The sequence below is a fragment of the Narcine bancroftii genome, chromosome 11 (assembly GCF_036971445.1).
Source record: "Narcine bancroftii isolate sNarBan1 chromosome 11, sNarBan1.hap1, whole genome shotgun sequence".
Classification (NCBI taxonomy): Eukaryota; Metazoa; Chordata; class Chondrichthyes; order Torpediniformes; family Narcinidae; genus Narcine; species Narcine bancroftii.
In genome coordinates, this window is record NC_091479.1 from 80,773,858 (window position 1) to 80,801,418 (window position 27,561).

At 38.4% G+C, this 27,561-nt stretch overlaps 2 protein-coding genes across 6 annotated transcripts in view; one reads left to right on the top strand and one right to left on the bottom strand.

The window, feature by feature from the left end:
- Positions 1-540: 540 nt before the first annotated feature.
- fbxo7 (F-box protein 7) lies at positions 541-17,747 on the bottom strand. 4 transcript variants are annotated; one of them, XM_069903686.1, is made up of 10 exons: positions 17,581-17,747; positions 15,835-15,945; positions 13,383-13,535; positions 8,929-9,415; positions 5,319-5,460; positions 4,367-4,450; positions 3,690-3,785; positions 2,394-2,570; positions 2,046-2,077; positions 541-1,488 (listed from the first exon to the last, which is right to left on the bottom strand). In XM_069903686.1, exons 3-10 carry the CDS (start codon positions 13,502-13,504, stop codon positions 1,096-1,098), a joined length of 1,533 nt encoding a protein of 510 aa, XP_069759787.1. In that variant the 5' UTR covers positions 13,505-13,535; positions 15,835-15,945; positions 17,581-17,747; the 3' UTR covers positions 541-1,095. The 4 variants fall into 4 exon arrangements, with proteins under 4 accessions (XP_069759787.1, XP_069759786.1, XP_069759785.1 ...); XM_069903685.1 differs by lacking the exon at positions 15,835-15,945; XM_069903684.1 differs by lacking the exons at positions 15,835-15,945; positions 17,581-17,747 and adding an exon at positions 14,896-14,998.
- rtcb (RNA 2',3'-cyclic phosphate and 5'-OH ligase) overlaps positions 17,480-27,561 on the top strand; it is a 30,356-nt gene continuing 20,274 nt past the window's right edge. The window contains exons 1-4 of one of the 2 annotated variants that reach the window (XM_069903689.1): positions 17,480-17,640; positions 19,430-19,508; positions 20,911-20,978; positions 23,217-23,316. In XM_069903689.1, coding sequence (XP_069759790.1) covers positions 17,548-17,640; positions 19,430-19,508; positions 20,911-20,978; positions 23,217-23,316 — 340 coding nt within the window. In that variant the 5' untranslated portion in view covers positions 17,480-17,547. Of the gene's footprint in view, positions 17,641-17,905; positions 18,009-19,429; positions 19,509-20,910; positions 20,979-23,216; positions 23,317-27,561 lie in introns of those variants that run through there. The other variant, XM_069903690.1, reaches the window with a different exon arrangement.

Consider the following 27,561-nt stretch of genomic DNA (forward strand, 5'->3'; position numbering starts at 1 on the left):
GCTTTTTTATTAGATTCTTCTAATTTCTCTTTTAAGTCTTCTACTTCCATATTTTGCACTCTTTTTCCTAACTCTGATATGGCCATTTCCATTTTATTCATTTTTTCTTCTGCATTCTTAATTCTTCTTTTTATCTCATTAAATTCTTGTAATTGCCATTCTTTCACTGATTCCATATATTCTTTAAAAAAAGATACATCCATTGTCTTGCCTTTCTCTTCTTCTTCCACTTCTTTCTGTTCTTCCTCTGGATTGACCATCTGTTGTTTTCTTTTTACCCTTTAAACTCCATATGTTCCATGACACTTCTATTTGTTTCCCTTCCATCCTTATTCACTATGCCAGCTTTCTGTGTAAATACTGATGCAAAAATTATGTATGACAACTCATTGAAGAAGTAGCAAATTGTACAAAAATTGTCTAAAATTCCAAAATAAATAGTAATATCCTCAGAATGATTAATCATTGCAATTGAACCTCTGCTTTAACTAAATAATGCAATCAACAACTTAAGCTTTGAAGAAGGAATCACTCCAAAAATATTTACATCCATTTATTTCCATGGTCTTTGAAGTAAATGTTACAATTGCTGTTTCTTTAATAAGCTTAATTTTTCTTGAGAGTGGTATATAGATGTCATTATTTGGTCATTTCTTAATGCAGGAGAGTAATTATTTATACTGTTACTTTGCAGAGTACTAATTCTGCAGCAGTTGCTTTCATCCTATTGGATTTACGTGACAATCTGTTCAGACAAGCATTTACCCTTGCCATGTGAATATCCATAAAGAGTGGCAAACACAGGAAAAAACTGCAGCAATACTCTAACTTGTACATTTTATTTCCCTCCTCCTGAAATAAAATGTACAAATATTCAATCATGGGGGAAACTGATTCTTTTTCCATATTTTCTGTTGGCCTCATTTCACCTCTCAGATTTGGAATGGCAAAAGAAAATACACCTTGTGCAAGTTCATCAACCCATTCAAATTCAACCACAATTTTAAAAAAAATGGACTGACAAAAGCTAAGGATGCAGAAACTAACCATCCTTTAAGAGCACATAAGCAAAGTCCCAAAGCTTCCATGGTGTTCTTAAATGATTCCACGCCTTATGTTGGCTGATCTGCCTCCAGAAGTTCCTTCTGAAAATCTGCTGACGTGAAATCCAGGCACTGCAGGTAACTGACCTGGCATAGAATCTGATGGGTCAAAATGTGGTCTGAATGGTGGCAATGTCCCTGGCATTGGTCCTGATCTTGGTCCAGAACCAGGTAAAAAGCGGTTAACAGGATCTCCTTGGTAAGGCAGCTGAGGATGCTCATCATATTCTCCTCCAATGATGCCAGGTGGATAAAACTGTCGAGGCTCAAACTGAAAGGGATTGAAGGGGCTGGGCTGACCCGGAAATAAGGGCAAAGCTGGGGGCAAGTACAAGGGAAATCTTTGCAGTGCTTTTTTCTTCATTGCATACTTTTCCTTGTATAGCTTAAAAAATAAATGGTAAATTTAATTTAGAACAATATCTGTACAAACAAGGTTTGTTAAATAAAGTGCAACATTATCTATTTTTTCTCCCTATTATTTATTGTCTCAGCCAAGAAATCAAGGTACATACAAGAATGCAGTGGGTGATAGTCCCTCCTTAATGCAAAAATGTACATTTGAGAATTTGTATTATCACCTTAACAGCATCACAATTTTGAGCTCTAGTCAAATAACAATAAATTTTCTGTTGCAATCTGCTCTCCTTTTAAAGGTGTGTCATGTTGAGAGGTATTTCAACAAGTGGTACCAGCATGTTGCTTAGTGGACATCTTCACTTATCCATTAGACCATTGTGCTGGAGTTAATAACATGTCTCATGTGCTGACTAAATGTTCCCTTGACTTAATTGTTCTCTTTTATCCCAGGGCAGGTGAAGTAAACATAAAAAATATATTTAAGCAAACATTTGATTCCCATTTAAAACAACCAATTATTATTTTGCGATGTGACTTGTGTAATTTCAGAATAAAATGTGCTTTATTAAAAGATGTACTTACTTTCTTCCAGTCATGACTGATGGTTCTTGAATCTGTTTCGAAAAGATAATTTTCAATTTATAAGGTAGGCCAATGAAACACCGTGGAAACAAGGTTTGCTAAATAGATGGTGGCCAGCAATTAAAAATAAATTTCACATTTGGAATTATGCAGGAATTAATAACAAGAGGTTAAATTATTTTCCATGAAATGCACTGCAATTTCCACTTTCAGGATATTATTTTTGAGAATGTCTCATACTAAAATATTCAATAATGACAGCCATTGTGCTTCAATAATAACATTTCTATTAACTTTCTGCTTCCATTAATTATTTCCTTTCACTGAACTGCAAAAACGTTAATTTACCTCTAAAGTCCCTGAAATATAGAAATCGCCAAAGCAATTGGTCGTTGGTTGCTGTATGAAGATCTCGGCAAACCGCTGAGAGGGACAAGATGGAGATTACATCCAAGAGACGGAAAATTCGTAATTTGAGTTCCAGAGGAAGAACCACAAGACCAAAAACATCAGGAAGATTCAAAGCTGGAAGGGTTTAAAATTTTTGGAATAGTTACTTCTGCAGCTCGGTGATTTAAAAAAAACTCTTTTGCAAAGAAGCTAATATTTGTTTTCTAATTTCAAAAAGATTTTAAATGCAACTGCTGGTAGTTGTACAATCATAGCACTTAATGCATAAAATAAATAAAATTTTAAAAAACAGAAGAAACTTTATTGCAGTAGTTAATGCAGCTATAAACTTTACAGCCCTGAAATGTTTGAAAGATATTGTAGTTGAGAACCTTAATGATTTAGAAGTAAAAGAGATTCCTGTCAAAGCAGATTTGGAAGCATCAGTTTTTGAAGCCAGGTAATCCCATGCCATTGGAACCAAACCATATAACATAACAGTTTATGGCATGGAAACAGGCCATTTTGGCCCTTCAAGTCCACGCCAGTTCACTCAAACAAATCCACTAGATCCCCCCTCCTATCCATGTATATACCCAGCCTCCTCTTAAATGAAAGAATTGACTCTGCCTCAACTATTTCCTCCAGAAGATTATTTCATTCAGCCACCACTCTCTGAGTGAAGAAGCATCCTCTAATGTTTCTCCCAAAATTTACCCTCAATTTGTGTCCTCTTGTTTCAACCTCCCCTGCTCTCAGGGGGAAGAGTCTACTTGTATCTAGTCTATCTATTCCCTTCAAATCCCCTCTAAACTGTCTATGTTCCAATGAATAAAGTCCTAACCTCTTCAATCTTTCTCTGTACTCTAGGTATTTTAAGCCAGGCAACATCCTGGTAAATCTTCTCTGCACCCTCTCTACCTTATCTATATCCTTCCTATAATTTGGAGACCAGAACTGAACACAATACTCCAAACTTGGCCTTACCAATGCCTTCTTAACCACCTTGTCAACATGGGAATCCACCTTCAAGGAACGATGAACCACAACTCCAAGAACCAAGGCATAAAATAATTTCTCAAGTGACTTGTTCAGCTTTGTTACAGTTTTGAGAGACTGAAGGTAGTAAATAGAAAATGTTAGCGCTAGAGGGGAAAGCAATACTTTCAATAAAAAATTATTCCCACTTGGTCCTCTCACTCCTCCTCATTGCATTACATGTACTGGAAGGAAGCATCGAGGCCAAGACTTTACCTTGTCTGGCACTGGCAAGTAGAGGATACACGAGCTGATCTTTGAACATGCAGGACAGTTTCTGTAGATCTTTATACACTTGTGCAGCATTCTCACCTTGCAAAGAAGTAAAACAGGAAGAATTAGGAATTACTGGTAAAAATAGATCTTAAAATTGTTGAGTTTATCAGAGATTATACCTGTAAATGTAATTTGACACTAATTTTGAAAGAGGTCATGGTCATTTAATGCATTCAAATTAGTGAAACTACTGTGCTATCTATGCAATAGGATAATTTCACTTTCAGAGAGAAAAACAAAGACCTGGCTATCAATCCAAATTTCTCTCATCAAAAGGTTTTGAAGCTGTTATACAATTGCTAACATCTAATGTAGTTACTTTTTTTTAAAAAAAAAGATACAATTTTCTAATATTTGAATATTTAAAGGGTAGACAACATATGCCAGCTCAATCTATCAGATAAGAACTCAAAGTTCCTCAAACAGACAGAAGAAATTGTAAGTGAACAATATTAATTCAAAACCTATGTTGGGCTGATTATGCTGCCATTCAAACTCTCGGTCACCAAATGTAAATATAACTTATTTGTGTAAAATTCATACAATATGTATATATATTCCTGATATTTTCCATAACTAAGTAATAAAAATAATAGTGCAACTACACCAGAGCTTACCGAGTCTACCATAATGAACATACGATGCAGGAGATAACTGAACTTTCTTTACACTTTTGATATTCTTGTTGATCTTCAATGTAGCTGAAGAAGACCATTCAAATGGAATCAGTACACATTAATTAATTCACAAGAAAACAAAATATTTTAAAGTGTTTGCACTATTCTAGCATTGGTTAATAAATCCTGCATAAATTTAAAGGTCCTGATGGCCATGTTGGTATCTCAATACAGTCTCACTCATGGTGGGGAGCAAGTTCACTTTCTCTCTCCACACACTCCCAAAATTTGAGAAGTTCCAAATCTCAGTTCCATATTACACATTTTAAACTATTTACATTTTAAAAAATCATTTACTATACTCTTTTTAAAAGAAAATGACTGTTTCCCTTTTACACATATCCAATGCTTGGAATTAAATAACATACACATCTCGTTGTATAGTGAAAAGTACAATGTGAATTTCTTCCAGAAACAAACCATTTTTTCTCCCCGAAATAAAAGTTCTGAAACAGATCATTTGATTATAAGCAAGGGAGCAAAAGGAAGCCAATTTAAAATAAATGAAGAGGACTATTTGTTTCGATCAAAGATTAAAACCATGGGGCACCATGGTTGGCTTGGTGGTTAGAGTAATGCCGTTACAGACCAGTGATCGGGACCAGGGTTTGAATCCCATACTGTCTGTAAGGAGCTTGTACATTCTCCCCACGTCTGCGTGGACTTCCTCCCACCATTCAAAATGTAACAGGGGTGCAAATTGGACTACACAGAGTCATGCACCAAAATGACCTGTTACTGCTGTATGGCTAAAAAAAACTTTTTTAAAAATCAGGAATTAGATGTGTCACTTAACAGCTATCACAACATAGAGAAAAATCATGCAAGATAAAACAACAGAATATTTGACAAATAAGCAACAAACTCTTCGTGTGAAGCCACTATAAAATACCATTGACTACAACCAGATTTCCCATGGGGATGCAGCTGAGTGTAGCAGACCCATCTTCACACAAGGAATGATTGTACTGCAATCTATAAAGACCTCTGTTCTTCCATTTCTCAGGCATTTGGGCAACCTTCTGACCAGGATCCTGGGAAAATACAAAGTTTTGAGTTTTTCAAGTTATTTTCATCTCCAGCATAGGTTTCAGCAGTAAAGAGGCTGGATTAAATGTTCAATAAAAGTGGGAGATGTTCATGAGTGAGATAGGGGATGCTTCTGTTTGACACCTCCATTTATTCTACAAAACCCACCTGAAGAAGCACTATGAAAATCCTGTATTTCGGTTATTAGATTATCTTCCACTTTAATTTCCCCATTAACTCTGAACAAGCTAATTTTATAAGGATAGAACCATAGAACATTAAAGCACAGAAACAGGCTCATCAACCCTTCTAGTCTGTGCCAAACTATTCTGCCCAGTCCCACTGACCTGTACATAGTACATATCCCTCCATGCCCCTCTCATCCAAACTTTTGCCCACATTCACTACTTCAGCTGATAGCTCACTCCACACCTACACTGCTCTCTGTGTGAAGAAGTTCCCCCTATTATTCCCATTTCACTCTTAACCCATCTCCTCTGGTTTGTATTTTGTCTACCTTCAGTGGGGAAAGCCTATTTACATTTATTCTATTTATAACCATCATAATTTTGTATACTTCTATCAAATCTCCCCTCATGTTCCAGGGAATAAAGTCCTAACCTATTTAACCTTTCCCTGTAACTCAGTTCCTCAAGCCCCGGCAACATCCTAGTAAATCTTCTCTGCAATCTTTCAATTTTATTGATACATTTTCTGTAGTTCGGTGACCAAAACTGCATGCAATACTCCAAATTTGGTCTCACTAATGTCTTATTTACCATAACATCCCAAATGCTTTACTCAATACTTTTTGATTTGTGAAGGCCAATATGCCAAAAGCTCTCTTTAGGCTTTATCCACCTGTGATGTCACTTTCTGGGAATTATATATCTGTACTCCCATATCCCTCTTCTACCACACTCCTCAGTTCTCTACTGTTTACCATGTCCTACCTTGGTTTGTCCTTCCAGAATGCAACATCTCATTAACTTACATCTGCATTAACTTACATCTGCCATTTTTTGAAGCCCATTTTTCCAGCTGGTCTAGATCCCTCTGCAAGCATTGAAAGCCTTCCTCGCCGTCCACTATGTCCCCACTCTTTATGTCATCTACAAACTTGCTGATTCAATTTACATTATCATCCAGATAATTGAAATAGATGATAAACAAAAGTAATAAGGTGAAAATTATTGAGTCGGTTGTGACATAAACATTATGGAGTAGTAGCTACTATTACTAATGGTCATGGCAAAAAGTAGCAATTTCCATTAATTCCCATCCAAATCAAATGTAAGGTGTAAATAGTTGTATTAAATAGTTGAATCACAGAATAATACATCGCAGAAAGGAAGGTATTCAATCACGTCTTTACTGGCTTTTTGGAGATCTAACAAATTAATCTCAACCTCCAGCCCTGTCGATGATCTCCCTTCAAGTTTTATACTGGTAATCATATTCAAAAAGGAATTAGCCAATGTTTTATTTCCATAACACTTTTAGACACTGTATGATTTAGCACGATAACTCACTGTAACCTTAAGGTCTCTCTGTTCTACGACACTAGTGTCGGTCCCTGTACCCTACTAAAAAATTACTTTATGTCCTTTCTGGTACCTAAATCTCACTCCTCTACTTTCCTCTAACTACAAGGTGGCAGAGCAGCATGGCATTTAGAGCTGCTGCCACATAGCTTCACTGAGTGGGGTTCATTACAGAACTTTGGTGCTTTACTTACGGAGTTTGCACATTCCAGCTGTGACCACAGGGGTTTGAAATGGGTGCTCTTGTTTCCTCCCACCACCCAAGATATGTTGGTAGGTAAATTAGCTTCAGTAAACTGTATCTACTGGAGGTGGGTAACATGAGAATCAAAGGATGTCAGAAAAAAAATGGAACAGATGTGAATACTTTGAAAGTTGTTTTGGAGAACATTTCTATGGAATGGAAAGGTAGCCAGGGTCTCTATGGAAAAATTGACCTGGGATTATAGTCTGGGTGAATTACAAATGCCTGTCCCCAGAAACACCCGACTCCAAATAGATTAATACCATTGATAGTACGTAACAAGATCCTGGACACATGGCATCAGGTGCGTAGAGGACTGTTACGAGCGGGGGCAGCTAATGTCGTTTGAACAACTCAGACATAAGTATGATTTATCAAATAAGATGTTCCACTGTCATCTTCAGATAAGATCTTTTCTGCAGGATAAATTAGGTCCAACTATGGCCCCACCAGTGTGCAGTGATATAAGAGGCAATGATTCGAAGAGGGAACACATGGAAGTTTATCTCGGCAATGTATTTCTTGCTCCAAGCAAGCAACTTGTGTCGAACCAGCATGACTATAATCATTAATGTGTATTACAGGCTGGTACAATACAACTTTCTACACCAACTGTACCTGATGCTGCAAAAAAAATATGAACAGATCTAAACCAGAATTGCCAGATAAATGCTTTAGATGTGGCGTTGAGACAGGAACTTTTGTGCACGCAACCTGGATATGTACCAAGGTGAGACTCTTCTGGGTAGAAGTGGGCCAAGTCCTAGAATGAAATTAGAGGTAAAGAATTCTTGCAGGACCCTGAGTTGTTCCTGTTGGGGAAAAAATGGGCATAAGCCCGATAATGAATCTGTCCAAATTTCAAATCCGCTTTGTAATGATCGCATTGGCATTGGCCAGGAAGTGCATAGCGGTTACCTGGAAATCCGAATTCTGCCTGAGCATTACTCGCTGGAACAAAGAAATGCAAAGCTGAGATCCCCAGAGAAAATTACTTAAAACTTAAGAAAAAAGTATATCCAATTATAGTGTGGACCATCGCACCTCACTGCCCTACCTTCCCAGTCCATCCCATCCCAACCAGGAAAACTCGTGAAGTAAACAGTCTGAGCACAGGCCATAGAGTCATGATATATGTCTTATACCTTTGTTGTAAGTGTCTTGAATGTTGTGGGTAACTGTGGTTAGTTAAGTGTTAAATGTTGGGGGTGTGGGGGGAGGGAGGGAGGGAGGGGAATGTAAAAAAATTTGAACTCTGCAGAAATCTTTGTATAAAACTGATAATTGTAAATTGTAGTCAATGCTGATATTGTCAACATTAACATTGAAAATGTTGATAACTGAGTTTAAGTTTGGAAAACCATAAATAAAATATTTTTTAAAAATTTGTTTTGGTGGAATGGCCTCCTGTGTCATTAGAGAATATGGATAGAAAGAATGCAGCCAATTTATATATGGCAAAATCACAGATAGCTAGATAAATGACTAATTTCTTTTGAAGGTCTTCTACTAATCTGTGTTCAAAACAAGGTAGTAGATATTAGGATTAATTGTGATCCTACTGATTTAGAACCAAATTTATTTTTATCTGTTCAACATCTCCATAAATGTAACACTTGAAGCAATGAATGAGCATTATTATACATTACGCAATCACATATTAAATCACTCTTAAAATTGTTTACCTGTGGAATATACCCTGCTTCAAGCATGAGGAGATGAAGTACCACAATCAGAGCATCTTTTGGGTCAGTGCATTGAGCTGAGTGATAAAGTGTTTCTAACGAGTGTGGCACCTGTCCATCAATTGCTTCACTGCACAACATTGGCTCGTGTGGATATTTTGCTTCCTCAAATGTCATAGACAGGTCATCAGACGATGAAATCAGGAGGTTTTCTTCAGAATGTTGAACTGTGGGGGAGTATTCTTTGTGACTGGTCTCAAGTCCACCCACACTATTCTCCAGAGTCTGATTCCAGGCAGTATGGGAGCATGATGGTTGCTCCCCAACATTCAATTCAGTTGAAGAAGCAGAGACAGAGGCAGCTAGAGAATCTGGTACTATTAAGCAGATCAAATCTCCAGAGACTATTCCAATGGACTTCATACTTTGCTGGTCATCAGTCATCACATCTTTCCCATTTAAACTGATTTTAAAATCAGTATCAGAACTGTAAAATAAGAGCAGAAATATTTACAAATTAAAATTTGCAAAGTGAATAAAATGAAAGTACAGAGTGTTGCTGCAATTCCCTGTTGAAATGAAGAAAAAAAATCCCTCTGCACCATTACCCTCCTCTCCAAATCCACCTCACATACGGAAACAAACGCCAAGTAAAAGCTAATAATGTAGAGCCTGGCACATGACATGATAGACCAAACGCCACTATCCCCATCAACTCACTTCTACTTTACACGTTTCTCAATCACATTAAAAGTAAAAAGTTATTTTTTTTAAAATTGCAGAATATGACACAATATCAATGAAAGTTAACAAATTTCTATTTAAGTAAAAACTGTAAACTTTGCAAGTTAATTTTTAATAAATTAACTACTACTTGTAATTGTGTCAGCTATTACATTACTAACATTCCAACAATAAATCTACAAGTGAAAAACAGATGTTCAAAAACATGCAATTATTTAGTTTTTAACTTATTTGAATACGCCATCCAAGGAAATGTCTGCTAATTATTCCATATCTACTAATACACTTCCAAGTTTTTAATTTCTCCCAACCCACTGGGATACTTCTTTAGATTTAGTTTTATCCAACTCCTTCGTGTCTCTTTCAAATCAAGAATTGAATTGTCGCTTTCTCAAGTAAAGTTTCCCTTTTCTATGATGGACAATTCCCTCAACCAGATCTGAACCAATGCTTTTACCACTATTATTTTATAACTTTGAAACACTTCTAATCCAGTTAACTTCATTCCTCATGCCACTGTTGCTTTATGTCATTTTGGGTTTTTTTCCCATGACAAATAAATTGTCCCCTTCAGAAAGTACATTTCCTTCTACATCCCCAGCTGACTCTTCTGTCATACTTAACTGCTGCTATTATTCAAGTTAATAATTTCATAGGTTCATTTACCTCAATAATCACTGTCTCGGGCCTCCAGAATTTCTTCCAAGAACATAAATTGTGTTTTTCATTCATAATTATGTATTTATTGCTTCTCTAATACCAGGGCATTATAGGTTCAATCCCTATTTCAGAGAACAGTTCTGGTAGAATACTAGTGGTGCCAACCGTTATATGAAATATGTCATCACAGAATGACTTGAAAGATTTAACAAATTGGAGAGCTGTAGGATGCTCTGATGAATGCAGTGGTTATTATTCAAGCAAGGCCTCTGAAGACCCAAGACTAGAAATTCCCTTGCACAATTAAAACAAAAAGGCATTACGTAACAGACACAGAGCAATTGTGGACACTTCTCTGGTGACTTAACATCTGTCAGTAATTTTGGTCTGAGATTTAGTTTCTCCGATAAACTTTGTTACTGCAGTAAACCATCAATCTTTCCCCAGATGACAAGAGCAAGGCCCAAAATTAGGGCGGCCAACCAAAAAAATAAATACACACACACACAAAAAACACACGCATGCACACACACAGCATGTTTTAAAAATAATTTTTTAAAGATTGAAATGGTACTGCATAAACAACAAATGCAAACAAACTGTGTATATATATACATATACATATATACATATACATATATATATACATACATATATACACATACATATATACACACATATATACACACATATATATATACATATATATATACATATATATATACATATATATATACATATATATACACATATATATACATATATATACACATATACACACACACATATATATATACATATATATACACATATATACATATATACATATATATATACATATATACACACACACATATATATATACATATATACACACACACATATATATATATACATATATATATATACATATATATACACATATATACATATACATATATATACACATATATACACACAATAGAACCCCGATTTAATGCGAATCCAGATATAACAATGAGTCAGTGGACTTGGGCATCAGGCTGCCACTGGGAGCCGGGATCTCGGGCTGCTGCTGGGAGAGAGGCCGGTGTGTTTACTAAAAATTAATTTGTTTTAATTTCAACTGTAACTACAACCATTTATTGAAATTTCAATTTAGCACAACCCTGCTTTTTTCACAATTTTTTTGGACCCAAACTATCGCATTATAGCAGGGTTCCACTGTATATGATAATATGGTAACCTTTGACCATGTCCTCCTTTGGAATGGCCACTCTATGCAAAGTCCATTTCTGGTATGATTTTCAACTTTACTGACCTGAAAAATAACACTGCTTAAATAAAAGAATGAGCACTGCCATTTGATCAGATCATCTCCATCAGTCTCACTCTCCTACATCAACCCCATTTCATTTGTCTCTCTTAATCCAGCCCAGTCTTAAATTTACACAACCATCTTATGCAGAAAATTCCAAAGATTTACTAACTTCAGGGAGAAGAAATTTCTTATTTCTGCTTTGAATAGCTGACTACTCAGGCAACCAGGGAAAACTTCAATTCTGCATTCCTAATTTTTCAAACTCCAGGTAGCAAAGGCCCAGTCTGTATAAGTAAGCCTCTTAAAGCAAGACCATAAGCCCACAGCAGGAATCAATCTGGTAAACCTTCACTGCAGTCTATGTTAAGTGTATCAGTCCTCAGGTAGGGAGACCAAATCTGTACATAATGTACCAGATGCAGTCACATCAGGGTTCCATATAATTGGAGCAAGGGTTTTCCAGTACTCAAATCCTCCTGCAATACAGACCAACATATTTGCATTCCTTCCTATTTGATTGTTGTACTTGAAAACTAACCTTCAGTGATTTGTGTACAAATCCTTCTGAACACCAACATTTTCAATGACTTAACAGTTTAAAAAATTGCATCTTTCATTGACCACTTTTATCTTGCTAGACTCAAGATCATTCCTGGCAAATGCTGGCTGATCTCAACAGCATCTCCTTTTGTGACTGTAAAAGGAATCCCATGAAAACTCTTAGCAATGAAGACTTTATCTATTGTTCCTTCCACATGCAAAGGTACAGTGGATGTGGGTAATTCCCACTACACAAAGAAATCTGACAATAGTGCTTTGCTATGAATCTTGCAGTTAAAGATCTCAATCTATCCAGGACTCTCACAAATGGCAACATTCTATTAAAATGGCAAAAAGATCATTTATAAGCCATTCTCTTTTTAAAATTTTTTTCAAAAATATACATAGTAACTTTTTAAATATGCAATATATTGAACTTTTTTCTTACAAACACAACAAACAAAAACAAAAAAGTCCCTTCCTCCTCTCCCCCTCCCCACAATACATACAGATCCATTCACCATCAGAACTTACATATATTTTAAATATAGAGTACAGTTTGGGAAACTACGTTTTTGTATGTATAATAGTTACTTTTATAACCCTTTTTCCCCCCCCCTTTTTATTACTGTATCTGGGCCCCTATATGGTCTAGGTATTGCTGCCAGACCTTTATAAAAGTGTCATATTTGTTCTTTGTTATATGTGATTTATTTTTCCCATAGAACAACTGTTCATTAGTCCACCATGCTAGAAGTAGAGGGGAGCTGGACTTGCAAGTGATTGCGATTATATCAGCCACCTGTTCCCCACTTAGGGCCAAGGACTGAAATCATTAATTCTTTTGGTTTTTCTTGTTGGGAGGAGAGAAACATGAAAGACACCAACTAAACTTGACTGCTTCACAGGGAAGGGGGCCCATAAACTGAGCAAAGTCCTAAGGAGGCATAACTAAAAAGTTTAGAATGACTGAATACATTATCTGTATTATTTTCATGGAATGTCATGCCAGTTAGTTTCTATAAAACTATTCTGCGACATAGCATAAACTATTAAAGTTACAGGTCAAGAAATACAAGTCTGTGCAATAAAATGATCAAAAATAAGCTTGACAATGTAAAAATAAAGACATTAATAAGTTCAAGTTGCAGTCTGTATGAGCAACTAATAATTGATAACAGAATCCATGTCTTAACTCAGTACAACTTACTTGTATCCTAATGATGGTAGAAAAGAGTTGGCAATCTGACTGCGCAGGTCACCGAGAGTAGGCTCATTCTGTTCCAACTCCACCCAGCCTCTCTGTCTTTGTATACGCACTCGCAGTTTCATTTTTGCTGATTCAACATAAAGGTGTTACGTGCTGTTGGAGGAGTAGAGATGGAAAGGGAAGAGTAAAATTAATTCCATCCAAAATTGCATTGTACCACTGCACCTCAAATTTAAGCGACTTGTGTTCATTAGTTCTGTGGCATTTATGGTGAGTCACTGTGGCTTTGAGGGGGATCATACACTTAATTCCCATGCAATACCAAGCAACTTATTTTCTGGCCAGCAAGAACAATAGACAGATCCATGATCTCCAGTAAATATATCCAAGAATAACCCCCTTCCTCACAAATTTGTAAAGATAATTATGATAGCACAAGTACAATTGGCTTCAGGAACTGATCCACAGCTGCAGGTTCTGTGGTACTGAACATTGATGCCCTCAGGAAGATGAAAACTCTTAATTCCTCATTTTTAAAATGTATTTTCAGGACTGGGCATCACTGGCAAGGCTCGCATTTCATGCCCTTGAGAAGGTGACAGGGAGCCACCTTCTTGAACCACTGTAATTCTTCTAGGGAAGGTACTCCCACGGTGCTGGCTGTTCCCGAACTGGGCTGTCCAAGCCGCACTCCCCGAGGCAAGTGGGTAATATTCCACCACACTTCAGAGTGGTGTCAGGTAGAAAGGCCAGCGAGTGGCTGGAATATGGGCACTTAGGTCAGCAGCTCTTCCTGTGGCGCACCGAGACAACTTTAATATCTGATAAGACCCCAGTCTCAAAAGGCTCGGGAAAAGCTGCAAAGATATTTGGAACATCCTCCAAGTGCGACTCGGGGATTTTGACCAGCGATCAATTTGGCATCGCAGCAAGTTAAGCAGGAACAAGGAACATCGACTGGCTTCATTGCAGAGCTCTGGGAAAGATTAAGAAAATGCTTCTCCAGTTGCATGAGTAATAAATAAACACACTCGGGAGAAAATTGCAATATTAAATGTCTGAAAAGCACTGCGAAGAGGCAGGCTCTAAATGCAAAACTATGCGGGGCTTTGGCTTCTGCGAACAGAACGCACCCCCCCCCCCCCCCCCCACCTTCCCGACACGAAGTTACCCCACGACCCGGTTTGCTTTCCCCACTGCAGCCGCAGACGCTCAGGACATTTCAACTAGCCTCCCCCACCTCCCCCCTCACCCCCCCCTCCCCCAACCTCACCCCCCCCTCCCCCTAACCTCCCCCCCCTCCCCCTCCCCCTAACCTCCCCTCTCCCCCAACCTCCCCTCTCCCCCAACCTCCCCTCTCCCCCAACCTCCCCTCTCCCCCAACCTCCCCCCCTCCCCCTAACCTTCACCCACCCCACCCCGGACTGACGGGCCGGAGCTGGCGTGAATTGCGGCCTAGCACCCGCTCCTAACTGCCAGGACCCACAGCTGTCGGGAAACTCCCCCAACTCACCGCACACAGGCCGACTCTTGCCCTCTCCCTCCTCCTCCTTCCCACTCCCCCCCACTTGTCCCCCGGTTTGGCTTTGACACGAGCTATCAGCGGTCACTATGCTGATTGTTACTCCGAGACATCAGCCTCGCCACAGCCCCGCCTTCAGACCGGGAGGGTGTCAGTCACCGACTGCGCCAGTCCACATCTTCCTGGCACTCCGAGCTGTGACGATTTGATTCCGCCATTATTAATAAAGGCATCACTTGGTTCTGAAAACTTTTCTTTCATATAGAAGTAAAACACGAAAGTCTGCAGACACCGTGGTTGAAGTAAAAGCACAGTGCTAGAGAAACTTAGCAGGTCAAACTTCAAAGGTAAAGATAATCATCAACTTTTCGGGCTCAACGTTGGTGATGTATCTTTATCTTTGCTCCATCCTCTGACCTGATGAGTTTCTCAGGCACTGCGTTTTACTTATTCCATATGGAGTTCTCGAACTCTAATACATTGCAGATTTTTTTCAATTCTGTTGTTTATTATTTGGGAAACCTTCACATGTTACTGGTATACATTAGAACCACTTTTTAAAAAAGTCCTATTTATCCCTCCTTACTACAACACCTACAATATTTTGCGAACACTTTCGAATCAGTAATTAATATTTTCGTACGCAGGTTCTGAAAACAAACAAAAAACGATTCTGTGTTCTCCAGTAAGCAATCCATAGCGATCTGAGTGTTAGGTGAGAAGCAGAAAGTCTTAGAGACATTTAGTAACCATGTGTTTAAAAAAAACCCAGAAATGCTGGAGAAACTCAGCAGGTCAAACTGTGCCTTTATGAAGCCAAGGGGAAAGATACATCACCAACGTTTCGGGCTTAAGCTCGAAATGACCTGCTGAGTTTCTCCAGCATTTGTGTTTTTTTTAAATCTCACTTAACAGAATCCTGTGTTTTACCTTTAGTAAACATGTGTTTTTTAAAAATCCGCATTTTACACTCTGGTCGAACCGGTTGGTCGATTTAGTAGGATTAGGGTTGATCTCAGTTTTCTCCTTTGATGTCTTTGCCTTCAAAAAATATTGAGGAAATATACTGAGAAAAACACAAGAAACATACAGGGATATTGACAAGAAAGGAATGTGGCAACAATGAGGAAAGATTAAATAATTTTGCTATTTACTTTGGCATAGAGGCTGAAGGTTGACATTGGAGATGGATAAAATTTTTGAGGTCTGTCCAGGAAAGAACAAATAAAAAGTGGGAGCAGGAGGTGACCCTTCAAGATATAACCCTCAAGTGCCTGATCATTTAGATCGCACATGTCAAACTCTGGCCCGCGATATAATTATATTTGGCCCACAAGATCATATTAAATATATATTACAGTTGGCCTGCTGGCCGCCGCGCCAGTATAGCGCATGCACACTAAAGGTGAGAATGAAGACGCCGGAGGTGTGGAGGGATCTCAGAGTCCCGAATCCCGGGGATCGGAGCGCCGCACTCAGCCCACCCGGCTCCCAGACACACAGACGCGGCTGGAGTTGGGGACGATCCTCCCTGGGTCTGCGCTTCAGTGGCGACGCCGGACCGAATGTCTCGTTGGCGATGCCTACCCCCTCGCTCCGTGCGCGGCGGACCCTGCCTCCCGCTCCTTTTATTGGAGACGAGCCCGGCGCCGTGAGATCGCAGTTTAATCCCTCTCCAACCATGGGAGGGGGGTGGGAGCAACGCGCTCTTCTCATCCAATTCCTCCACCACCCCGGACGCCGGCGTTTCAACGGGGGGTTCGGGTGCCTTCGTCAGGCGACCGACCTGTTGGTCCAAGACAAGGGGAGAGCGTACAAACTCCACACAGACAGCACCTGAACTCGGGTGAACGTGGAGCTGCGACCCCACATTCCACATCAGGACTGTGTGTAAGATTGGGAGCAGTGAGACGGAAGCTTATTTTGTTCCTGTGATTTAAGCCTTTCTTGGGGTGGGGGGGGGGGTCCTTCTCTGACCACTTGCCTAACAATTAACCTAATCAGATGTGGAGTTACCACAATACAACAGTTCTCAACCTTTTTCTTTCCACTCGCGTCCCTGTGCCATTGGTGCTCTGTGATTAGTAAGGGATTGCTTAAGGTGGTCTGTGGGTGGAAAGAAAAAGTGTGAAGACCACTGCTTTAATCATCCCTCATTGACTCGTCATGTGCACGGTTTCAGATCTCCAAAGGAAATGGGCCAATGACAACGAAAGAGTTTATCCCAAAACTATTATTAAACATTTATTTTAATAAGAAAAAGTTCAACATTACATATGTTGAAAGAAGAGAAAACATGCAGATGTTGTTGAAAATTTTCAATAAATATTTAGTTCGGCCCTCGACTTAGTCCAAGTTTTTAATTTTGGCCCTCTGTGAATTTGAGTTTTGACACCCCTGCTCTAGATCATTTAACTGGCTATCTAAAATAGTTTTAGCTTCAAAATGTGCTCCTGTGAGTATAATGTTGATGCGTGTCCCGTGAATGTTATGAGATTCAAACACCGAAGTTCTGGCCCGAGTTGGCATTTTGAAAACAGAAACGCGTTGGTTGGTCGTCCGGCTGTTTTGAGCTGCCGCGGGACCGGTAGTGGAGGGGTCGCCGCCTGCGTGTAGTCATTTGGTATCGGGGCAATTGTCGCGATGAGTCGCAGCTACAACGACGAACTCGGTTACCTGGATAAGATTCACAAGAACTGTTGGAGGATCAAGAATGGATTCGTGCCCAACATGCAGGTCATTTCGCCGCCGCAGAAATGTGGAATGGGCTGGGGCAACCTGACGCTGCATCCTCCCCACCTCCCCGGGTGGAGCTCGACTCGCTGCACTCTCCTCCTCCGGGCCCAGCACATTTTCTCTCCCCCTCCCCGCCCCCGTATGAACCCCCCCCCCTCCCCCGGGCGCCTCTCCTCCCTTCACTCCACCTGCATCTTTTGTTACGTGTGGCTTTACGTTGTGCAATCGGCGAGTGACCTGTATTTTCAGCCATTGGGCGCAGAAGGTGGAGGGATGGATGCAAGGGGACACTTTTCCTGGCCCCTCTCTTCCCACAGCACCCAGTTCACCAGGCAGCAACAGTTTGAAATAAGCCTTGTTGACTGCTGGTAATGAGCGGAGTAGATGAATAGGATTTTACTTAGGGATGCGGTATTTCAGGACCGTGGGATGAGATGGGTGGCCCAGACAGTCGGGGTGGAGTGCATCGTCCAGAATTTGGAATGCTCCTCTTTAAGGAGGCAGATTTGCATTGTGGATTTCTGGGTACTAACCCGTCTTGCTCTTAAATTGACATCTTGTGCTCCTATTTCTAATTTAGGCGGACTTTTGCGTAGGGAGGAGTCCTGTCTTAAATTAGTGGATTGCAGGAGAGAGTTGTCTGATATTCAAGGTGACATAGGTTAGGAGCTCCTCTGCTGCTTGTGGACTTTTGGGAAGCTCCCTTTAATATTTAGAGAGGGCTAAAGTAGCAAGGAAAACTGGTTTGAAATGTATAAGAAGTAAATGATACGAAACCATTGGTGGGGGGGGGGGGGGGGGGGGAGAATAATGTGTAGAAGAATCACAGCATGCTCAACCTATCTGGGTTTTGCATGCATGGTCTAATTCCACACCTTGGCCACGTCTTCATAAATTAGCAAAGTTTTCTTCACCAGATATTTTCCAATTTCCTTGGAAAGACTACAGTTGAACCTGCCTCCACCACCACTCCCAAAGGCAGTGCTTTCTAACCTTGCCCTGCTAAAAGGAAGCATTCTGCTCTGGGATGCTGGTGATTTTATGTGCTTCTATTGGATCGCCTCGGTCGTCTTGCTATATCTTTCTCATCTACCATTCAAACTGTGTATATCTTGCCTCAATATTTCACGCTCTCCTTTTTCAGTTCTGATAACTTGGTGTTATCAGCAAAGATAGAAATTGTAGCTTGTGTTCCCAAGTCTAAGTCAAATTTCAACAAAATTAATATTTCATTGGTAAAAAGAATGGGAAGCATCAAATTTTGGCAAGTTTTAGAAATCTACAAAATTTGATTGAGATATTTTGGAACATGTGACAGCCAATAAGATAGGAAAATTATCAGAAAATTCTTGAGTTTTAAAATTCACAGTATTGCTTTTCGTCACCTTCATGACTTTATTTGCTCCCATCATTTTTACCACTCCTTAATCTCGTCTTCTATTTTTGATCATACTATTGTCTATTAGCTGGAATTTACTAGGCGTTCTTTTCTTCTGTCAACACTCCTTAATTTACCTCTAAACAATTTGTTCATTGTCTACCCTATCGCTTCCTTGTGGCTTGGCTTAAAATTTTGTTTAATCTCTTTTGAAGCATTTTAGACATTTTGCTAAATTAAAGATTCTATGTAAATGCAAATTATTGTTGATTGTAACAGATATAATCTTGTTAGAAATTCCCATTCCCAATGCTGTATTCGGGTAATTGTATCTTAGATTATTGCAGAAATTGACAGATGTTAATACGGAATCTAATTTCTTTAACACTGAAAATTTTTTTTGCATTCCAGGTGGAAGGGGTATTTTATGTCAATGACCCCCTGGAAAAATTGATGTTTGATGAACTTCGAAATTCATGCCGTGGGGGAGGTAAGAACAGATTGCAACGGTGTACAATGTAGACTAGAGCAGTGGTTCTCAACCTTTTTCTTTCCACCCACATACCACTTTAAGCAATCTTTTACTAATCACAGAGCATATGGCATAAAGTGTATCTGAGTGGAAAGAAAAAGGTTGAGTACCACTAGACTAGAGCCTAGGAATTTGAGTATGCAAACAACACCAGGGTGTGCAGATGTTCAGAAGTTGCACTCCAAGTTATTGTTGATTTGTTCACTGAAGCATTTGGGAGAATGAGCCTTGCCTTGCAATTAATAGATGCAAAGGTCCTCCATCACCCTGTTGCTCCTGTGAAAGATGATTCTCAGGCTTTGAAGATCTGTGGTCAAATCCTGGAAAATGTGGGCTGGGTCCCAGATTTGATGAGCCACCTCTTTGCATATTCAACCAAGCTTTAGACAGCAGAACATTCTGAAGCCCACATTTGACTTCCCAGTGCATTGCTCACTTGTGCATTGCACTGTCCAGACATGGGACTCTTGAATGTGACGGGTTGATCATTGGAACTACCTGGGAGTTCTTGAGCCATCAACGTGATCCAGCCCACGTTTTCTCCAGCTATTACTGATAGTTCCCAGTTATCCTTTACTTATCTAAGTTGAGTTACCTATCCACCTGGAAAAGGTATGATACTATTTCAGAAAAGTAAGAAACTTTAAAGTGATGTAAGGTGTGGATTGCCTTAACCTCAAGTATTCTTGATGCAGGGCTTTTTTAGATTTAGAGATTTTGCTTAAGTCTTGTTGAAGCTTTCATTCAAACCTAAATTAATCTTCAACATTGATCATGGACCCTCATTGACTATTTTGAATTGTAAACAAATTTCTTTTATCTTTAGTTGTCCCACTTCTGGACATTTGAATGCTGTATACTTGGCAAGGAAAGTGATACCCAAATGCAGTAAAACACATTAAGTTGCATTAATGTACAGTTTATTATCTTTACGTTAAAAGATTTAGGATAGTTTCTTTATCCACATTTTCCTACATGATTTCTCTAGCCTCTGATCTTTAAATTGGATTTATAATTGGTCTTCTTGAAGTTAATTCCTGGGATGTTGGAGGGAAATTAAGTAGTTCATTCCTGAATAAATATGCTGATACCTGTATCTATATGATTGTGAAACTTCATAACTTTCTTACTCAACTCTTATTTTACTAAATATTTGGAGAATAGATTATGCATTATATTGCCTTTTTAACAGGTTCCCTAACCTGTTAAAATATCAATAGCAAATTGGGTAGTTTTCGGCTGTGCTGAATGAGATGGTCAGGGTCATTCTCATCTTCTGTGTAAATGTATATGCTTTTGTTGGCACATTGCAGCTTGCAACTATAGGAAAGCTAAAAAGCTAATCTTTTGTCTTGCCTAGGTGTGGGTGGCTTCCTGCCAGCCATGAAACAGATTGGAAACGTAGCAGCATTGCCTGGGATTGTTCATGTGAGTCCGTGATCGCGTAATTAAAATTTGCTTCCAAGAGCTATCCAGTTGTAGGATTATATAGGAAATTGGTTATGTGTAATACGTATTATGCTATTTAAAATTAAATTTATCCTAAATTGCTGTGTTGGTGCTACGCAATTGCTCAGTAAAAGGAGGTGTAAGTCGCTCCTTCCATCAGATAGCCTATAGGTAACTCTTGGGCAAGGTATAGTACCTGTTTAGCCTCCCAATTGGGGTGACGTGAAGCCATGGATTGCAGATACTAGATTGTTTTTACAAGCGGATTCTACGAATTGGAATTTATGGTTGTAAAACTAAAAATACTGGGCAGCTGAATCTGCTGATCAATGGCCAGGGTTACCTGTCCAGTATGGACACTGTAACTGAAGAAGGTAACAGAACCACTTCAGTATTTTTCCCTTGTATAATCATGAACTCAACATCGACTGCGGTCTCAGCTCAAAGATGGAGCCTTCACCGAAGAAGAACAGGGGAGGCAACAACTAAAATTCAGAAGGTTAGAGAATGAATGGAATACCCAAGCCTAAATTTTACCAATGTGTGTGCTGGGGTATTTACTCCAATTATTTCATAGTTGTGTTTATTGGCAGTGTAGTCAGAGAGAGCAGATTAATTGGGACTAAAATTTTACTTTAAATGATGCTGTGCACACTCTTGAAGATTACTTTATTTCTTCATAACAGTGATCCTTCTTGTCCTATCTATTAATACTGCCATCATATCTGGGCCACTTCTGAAACTGAGCTCTTTACAATGTCTGTGAATTCAAAAGTGACAACCAAGGTTTTTGATTATGCCTGTTCTCCACTTACTGTTCTAGCAGCAAAAAGAGTGCACAAGTTGTTTGACCAATAAACCATTGTTTAATATAACTGTAATCGAGATTCAGAATAGTATCAGAGCCTTCTGGCCCACAAGCAGGTGCCACCCAAATCAACCCATGTGGCCGATTAGCCTAGTAATCCATACGTCTCTGAAATGTGGGAGGAAACTGGAGCACCTTGCAAACACACAGAGATTGATCAAAGCCCTTAGAGTGGTAAATTTGAACCTGGGTCACTGGTGCTCTTATGAGTGGGGGGAGGACGTGGACCTGTCCTCGGGCCTGCGCAAAGGAGCTTTTAGGGGGAGTGCAGTGTGCGCAGTACTGGCCCCACCCTTTACACCCATGGTTCTTGCACCGTGGCCAAGCAAGCTGGGACGTGGCAGCGAGGTCCTTGGGTCGTAGGTTTTATATCGGAGTGACCTTCTCCTATGCAGGTTGTTTAACCGGGCTGAAGAGGCCTGCCTCCCCTTTTAGGTCGAACCATTTCTGGAGATCTACGACCGCTGTCCACAGTTATGGAGTGATGCGCCCTGGAATCGGCCTCCATGCATTTACTCCTGCCGCGGCCAAGTAAAGGGGATGCAGCACTAACCGCTGTGCAAACTGTGTCACCTTATGCCATTGTGAGGGTTTTGTGTTTAGGAAAGCTTGTGAAGCATTGTGACATTGATTTATAATGCTTTTTTGCTTAATTTGTTTCTTGGTCTGAAACTTGACATTTTAGTTGGATATGCGGAAGTATGGTATATCCATGTAATGAGCATGCTTTAAGTGTAATTAAGTCAAATTGCTGGAAATTTCAGCATGTTGGACCAGCAATTGTGGCAAAATAATTGACTGTTTTTCTCTCTCCTCAAATGCTATCTGACCTTTGCAGTGTTTACAATATTTTCTGATTATATTTCCCATTAGCAGCATAATTTAAAATTACATTTCTAAGCACTTGTTGAAGTTCTGTAAGCAGATGCAAGATTATACTTTTAAAACTTGCTGCATATAAAGTATTTTAGGTACAGTAAAACTCCGATATTCCAGCAGGTTCAGGATTTTGGTGTTGGATTACCAGAACGTTTGGACTATTGAATGCTATCAATGCACAAAAGAACTCTAAATACACTTTTTAAAGTTGTTGCACGGTATATTTTCCAGTGAAACTAAATTTGTCGGATGCCTGGAACCCAGGGGCCTGATGGATTTCTGGGGAGTGCAAGAAACCTTCAGTTGTGATCCAAATACTGAGCCATCAGAATTTCTAAATGTTGTAAAGTTTATTATATAGTTGGGCTCTTAATTATTTCTGTAAAAGCAACTCACAATTCTATGGTAAAACATTTGAGGGCTTATCAGACTTCTCGTTATTGAAGCATTTTTATTTTTTTTCCATAAAGAGATCCATTGGACTTCCTGATGTCCATTCAGGTTATGGGTTTGCAATTGGAAACATGGCAGCCTTTGACATGAGTAACCCAGAGGCTGTAGTATCCCCAGGTAAAAAAATATAATTACTTTATTTGGATTGCTATTGCTACTTAGTTAAGGATTGCTGTATCTGAAGCTTTTACTTCATGTTCTGGATAGAATTCTGTTACACTTTTATGAATGTGCACAATACAATAACTGGGATTGTGGAAAATGTAGTACTGTCAGGTCAATGGACAAGAATGGAGATCTTGAATAAGCCTTGAATGTTAGTATGTACGAAGCACATTCAGAACCATTGGATTTTTAGCTTGATTGGATTTCCAGGATACAAAAAAATTGCATCAATGCATTGATTATTTTTGACCAAATAGTGAGCTCCTACATATCCTAGAAATTTAGAGCTAAAGATGTAAGAGTTCTGGGCTTTGATGGAACGAAAGCTCATGATTTTTAAGGATTATTTAGTCATCTTTGCCCAGAAGACATTTTACCTTTTATTAATTGCACATCAGATCTGGTCACAGAGGGTGCCATTTAAAGTTTTTTTTTAAATTTTTAAAAAATTTTCACACTATGAACCATATTAATCAAAATACACACAAACATTTCCCTCTTGAATATACACAGTGTCATTTTCTCCCCTTTTTTCCCCCTCCCTTCCGCCTCCAAACCCATTAAATGTTCAACATGTACAATACAATAAACCCATTAAACAAAAATGTCATCACACAATGAAAATAAACAAGAAAATAGTGTCATCTGCTTTAACACACTGGGTCAGTTCATTTCGTCGTCTTCTCATTCTATCATTTCAATACGAGGTCTGCAGTAGGCCCTCTCTGTTGTGTTCCATGTACGGATCCCAAATTTGTTAAAATAATGTGACTTTATTTTTTAAATTGTATGTTATTTTTTTCCAATGGAATACATTTTTTCATTTCCATGTACCATTGCTGTATTCTCAGGCTCTCTTCTGATTTTCAGGTTGACATTATACATTTTTTTGCTACAGCTAAGGCTATCACAATAAGTCTTTTTTGCGCTTCATCCAGTTTAAGGCCTAATTCTTTACTTCTTATATTACTTAGAAGAAAGATCTCTGGATTTTTTGGTATGTTGCTTTTTGTGATTTTATTTAATATCTGATTTAGATCTTCCCAAAACTTTTTCACTTTCTCACATGCCCAAATTGCATGTACTGTTGTTCCCATTTCCTTCTTACAGTGAAAACATCTATTTGATAATGTTTACTGTACCATTTATTTAACTTTTGGGGCGTGATATATAGTCTGTGTAACCAATTATACTGTATCATGCATAACCTCATATTTATTATATTTCTCATATTTCTGAAGCATAACTTTTCCCATATTTCATTTTTTATCTTTGTTTAGATCTTTTTCCCACTTTTGTTTGGGTTTATAGATTATTTCATCATTTTCTTTCTCTTGCAGCTTGATGTACATGTTTGTTATAAATCTTTTAATTATCATTATGTCTGTAATCACATATTCAAAGCTGCTTCCTTCTGGTAATCTCAGTCTGCTTCCCAATTTGTCCTTTAAGTAGGTTTTCAGTTGGTGATATGCAAACATTGTACCATGAGTTATTCCATATTTGTACTTCATTTGTTCAAATGATAATAAATCATTTCCCAAAAAACAATTTTCTATTCTTTTAATTCCTTTTCTCTCCCATTCTATAAAGGAAAGGTTATCTATTGTAAAAGGGATTAGTTGATTTTGCGTCAATAATAATTTTGGTAGTTGGTAATTTATTTTTTCCTTTCTACGTGAATTTTCTTCCAAATGTTGAGTAGATGGTGCAGTACTGGTGAACTTCTATATTGCACCAGTTTTTATCCCACTTATAAAGTATATGTTCTGGTACCTTCTCCCCTATTTTATCTAGCTCTATCTTGGTCCAATCTGGTTTTTCCCTTGTTTGATAAAAATCTGATAGATATCTTAATTGTGCTGCTCTATAATAATGTTTAAAGTTTGGTAGCTGCAAACCACCTTGTTTGTACCATTCTGTTAATTTATCTAGCGCTATCCTCGATTTCCCCCCTTTCCATAAGAATTTCCTTATTATTCTTTTTAGTTCATTGAAAAATTTCACTGTTAAGGGAATTGGTAACGATTGAAATAGGTATTGTATCCTTGGGAACATATTCATTTTAATGCAATTTACCCTTCCTATCAGTGTTAGTAGTAAATCTTTCCAATGTTCTAAGTCATCTTGTAATTTCTTCATTAATGGCTGATAATTTAATTTGTATAGATGGCCTAGATTATTATCTAGTCTAATGCCTAGGTATTGGATTTCTTGTGCTTGCCATTTAAATGGTGATTCTTTTCTAAACTTTGTGTAATCTGCATTATTCATTAGCATTGCTTCACTTTTATTTGCATTGATCTTGTACCCCGATATTTCTCCATATTCCTTCAATTTCTTATGTAATTCTTTTATTGATAATTTTGGTTTTGTTAAGTATACTATGATGTCATCTGCAAATAAACTGATTTTATATTCCTTCTCTTTTATTTTTATCCCTTTTATTTTCTGTTCTTATCAGTTCTGCCAATGGTTCTATTGCTAAAGCGAACAGTGAGGGAGATAGTGGACATCCCTGTCTAGTTGACCTGCTTAATTTAAATTGGTTCGATATATATCCATTTACAGTCATTGGTCCCTTATATAATGCTTTAATCCAATTAATATATTTCTCTGGTAGGTTGAACCTCTGTAATACTTCGAATAAATAATTCCATTCTACCCTGTCAAAGTCTTTCTCTGCGTCTAAAGCAACCACCACTGTTGGTGTCTTATGTCCTTGTACTGCATGGATTAAGTTAATGTACAGACATTGTCTGTTGCTCGTCTTTTCTTAATAAATCCATTTTGATCTAGTTTTACTATTTTTGGTACACAGTCGGCCAATCTGTTTGCTAATAGTTTTGCTATTATCTTATAATCTGAGTTAAGTAGAGATATTGGTCTATACGATGCTGGTGTTAGTGGATCTTTCCCCGTCTTTGGTATTACAGTAATTATTGCTGTTTTGCATGAATCTGGCAAGTTTTGTTTCTTCTATCTGGTTCATTACTTCCAGGAGAGGAGGAATTAATAACTCTTTAAATGTTTTATAGAATTCTATTGGGAGTCCGTCCTCTCCAGACATTTTATTGTTCGGTAGCTTTTTTAATATATCCTGTATTTACTCTATTTCAAATGGTTTCATCAATTTGTTTTGTTCCTCTTCTTGCAATTTCAGTAGTTCAATTTTAGCTAGAAACGTATCTATTTTGTCTTCTTTCCCTTCGTTCTCAGTTTGGTATAATTGCTCATAGAATTCCTTGAAGTTTTCATTGATCTCTGTTGGGTTATATGTAATTAGTTTGTCCTTTTTCCTTGATGCCAATACCGTTCTTTTAGCTTGTTCTGTTTTAAGCTGCCAAGCTAGTATTTTGTGTGTTTTTTCTCCTAGCTCATAATACTTCTGCTTTATCTTCATTATGTTCTTCTCCACCTTATACGTTTGTAGTGCTTTGTATTTTATTTTTTGTCCGCCAATTCTCTCCTTTTTGTTGCATCTTCCCTTGTTGCTAGTTCTTTTTCTGTACTTACTAAGTACATTTTAATTTGGCGCTCAATAAATTCTCTAAATTCCTGTCTTTTAAGTAGAATGGAGTTTAATCTCCATCTATATGTTCTTGGTGGGATGTCCTCCAGTTCTATTGCTAATAACAGGGGTGAGTGATCAGATAATAATCTAGCTTTATATTCTGTTTTCCTAACTCTACCTTGGATATGGGCTGACAACAAGAACAGGTCAATCCTTGAGTATGTTTTATGTCTACTTGAATAATATGAGTATTCCTTCTCCTTTGGGTCTTGTCTCCTCCATATATCCAAAAGTTGCATTTCCTGCATTGATTTAACCATAAATTTGGCTATTTTGTTCTTTTTGTTAGTATTTTGTCCAGTGTTATCCATCTTTGAATCCAAATTAAGGTTAAAGTCCCCTCCTAGCGTATCTACAATCTTCAAAAAAATATCTTGCATAAACTTTTGATCCTCTTCATTAGGTGCATATATATTGAGCGAATTCTAAAATTCTGAATATATCTGACACTTTATCATTGCATACCTCCCTGCTGGATCTATCATTTCCTCCTCTATTTTGATTGGTACATTTTTATTGATTAATATAGCTACACCTCTGGCTTTTGAATTATATGATGCTGCCGTTACGTATCCTACCCAGTCTCTCCTTAATTTATTATGTTCCACTTCAGTTAGATGCGT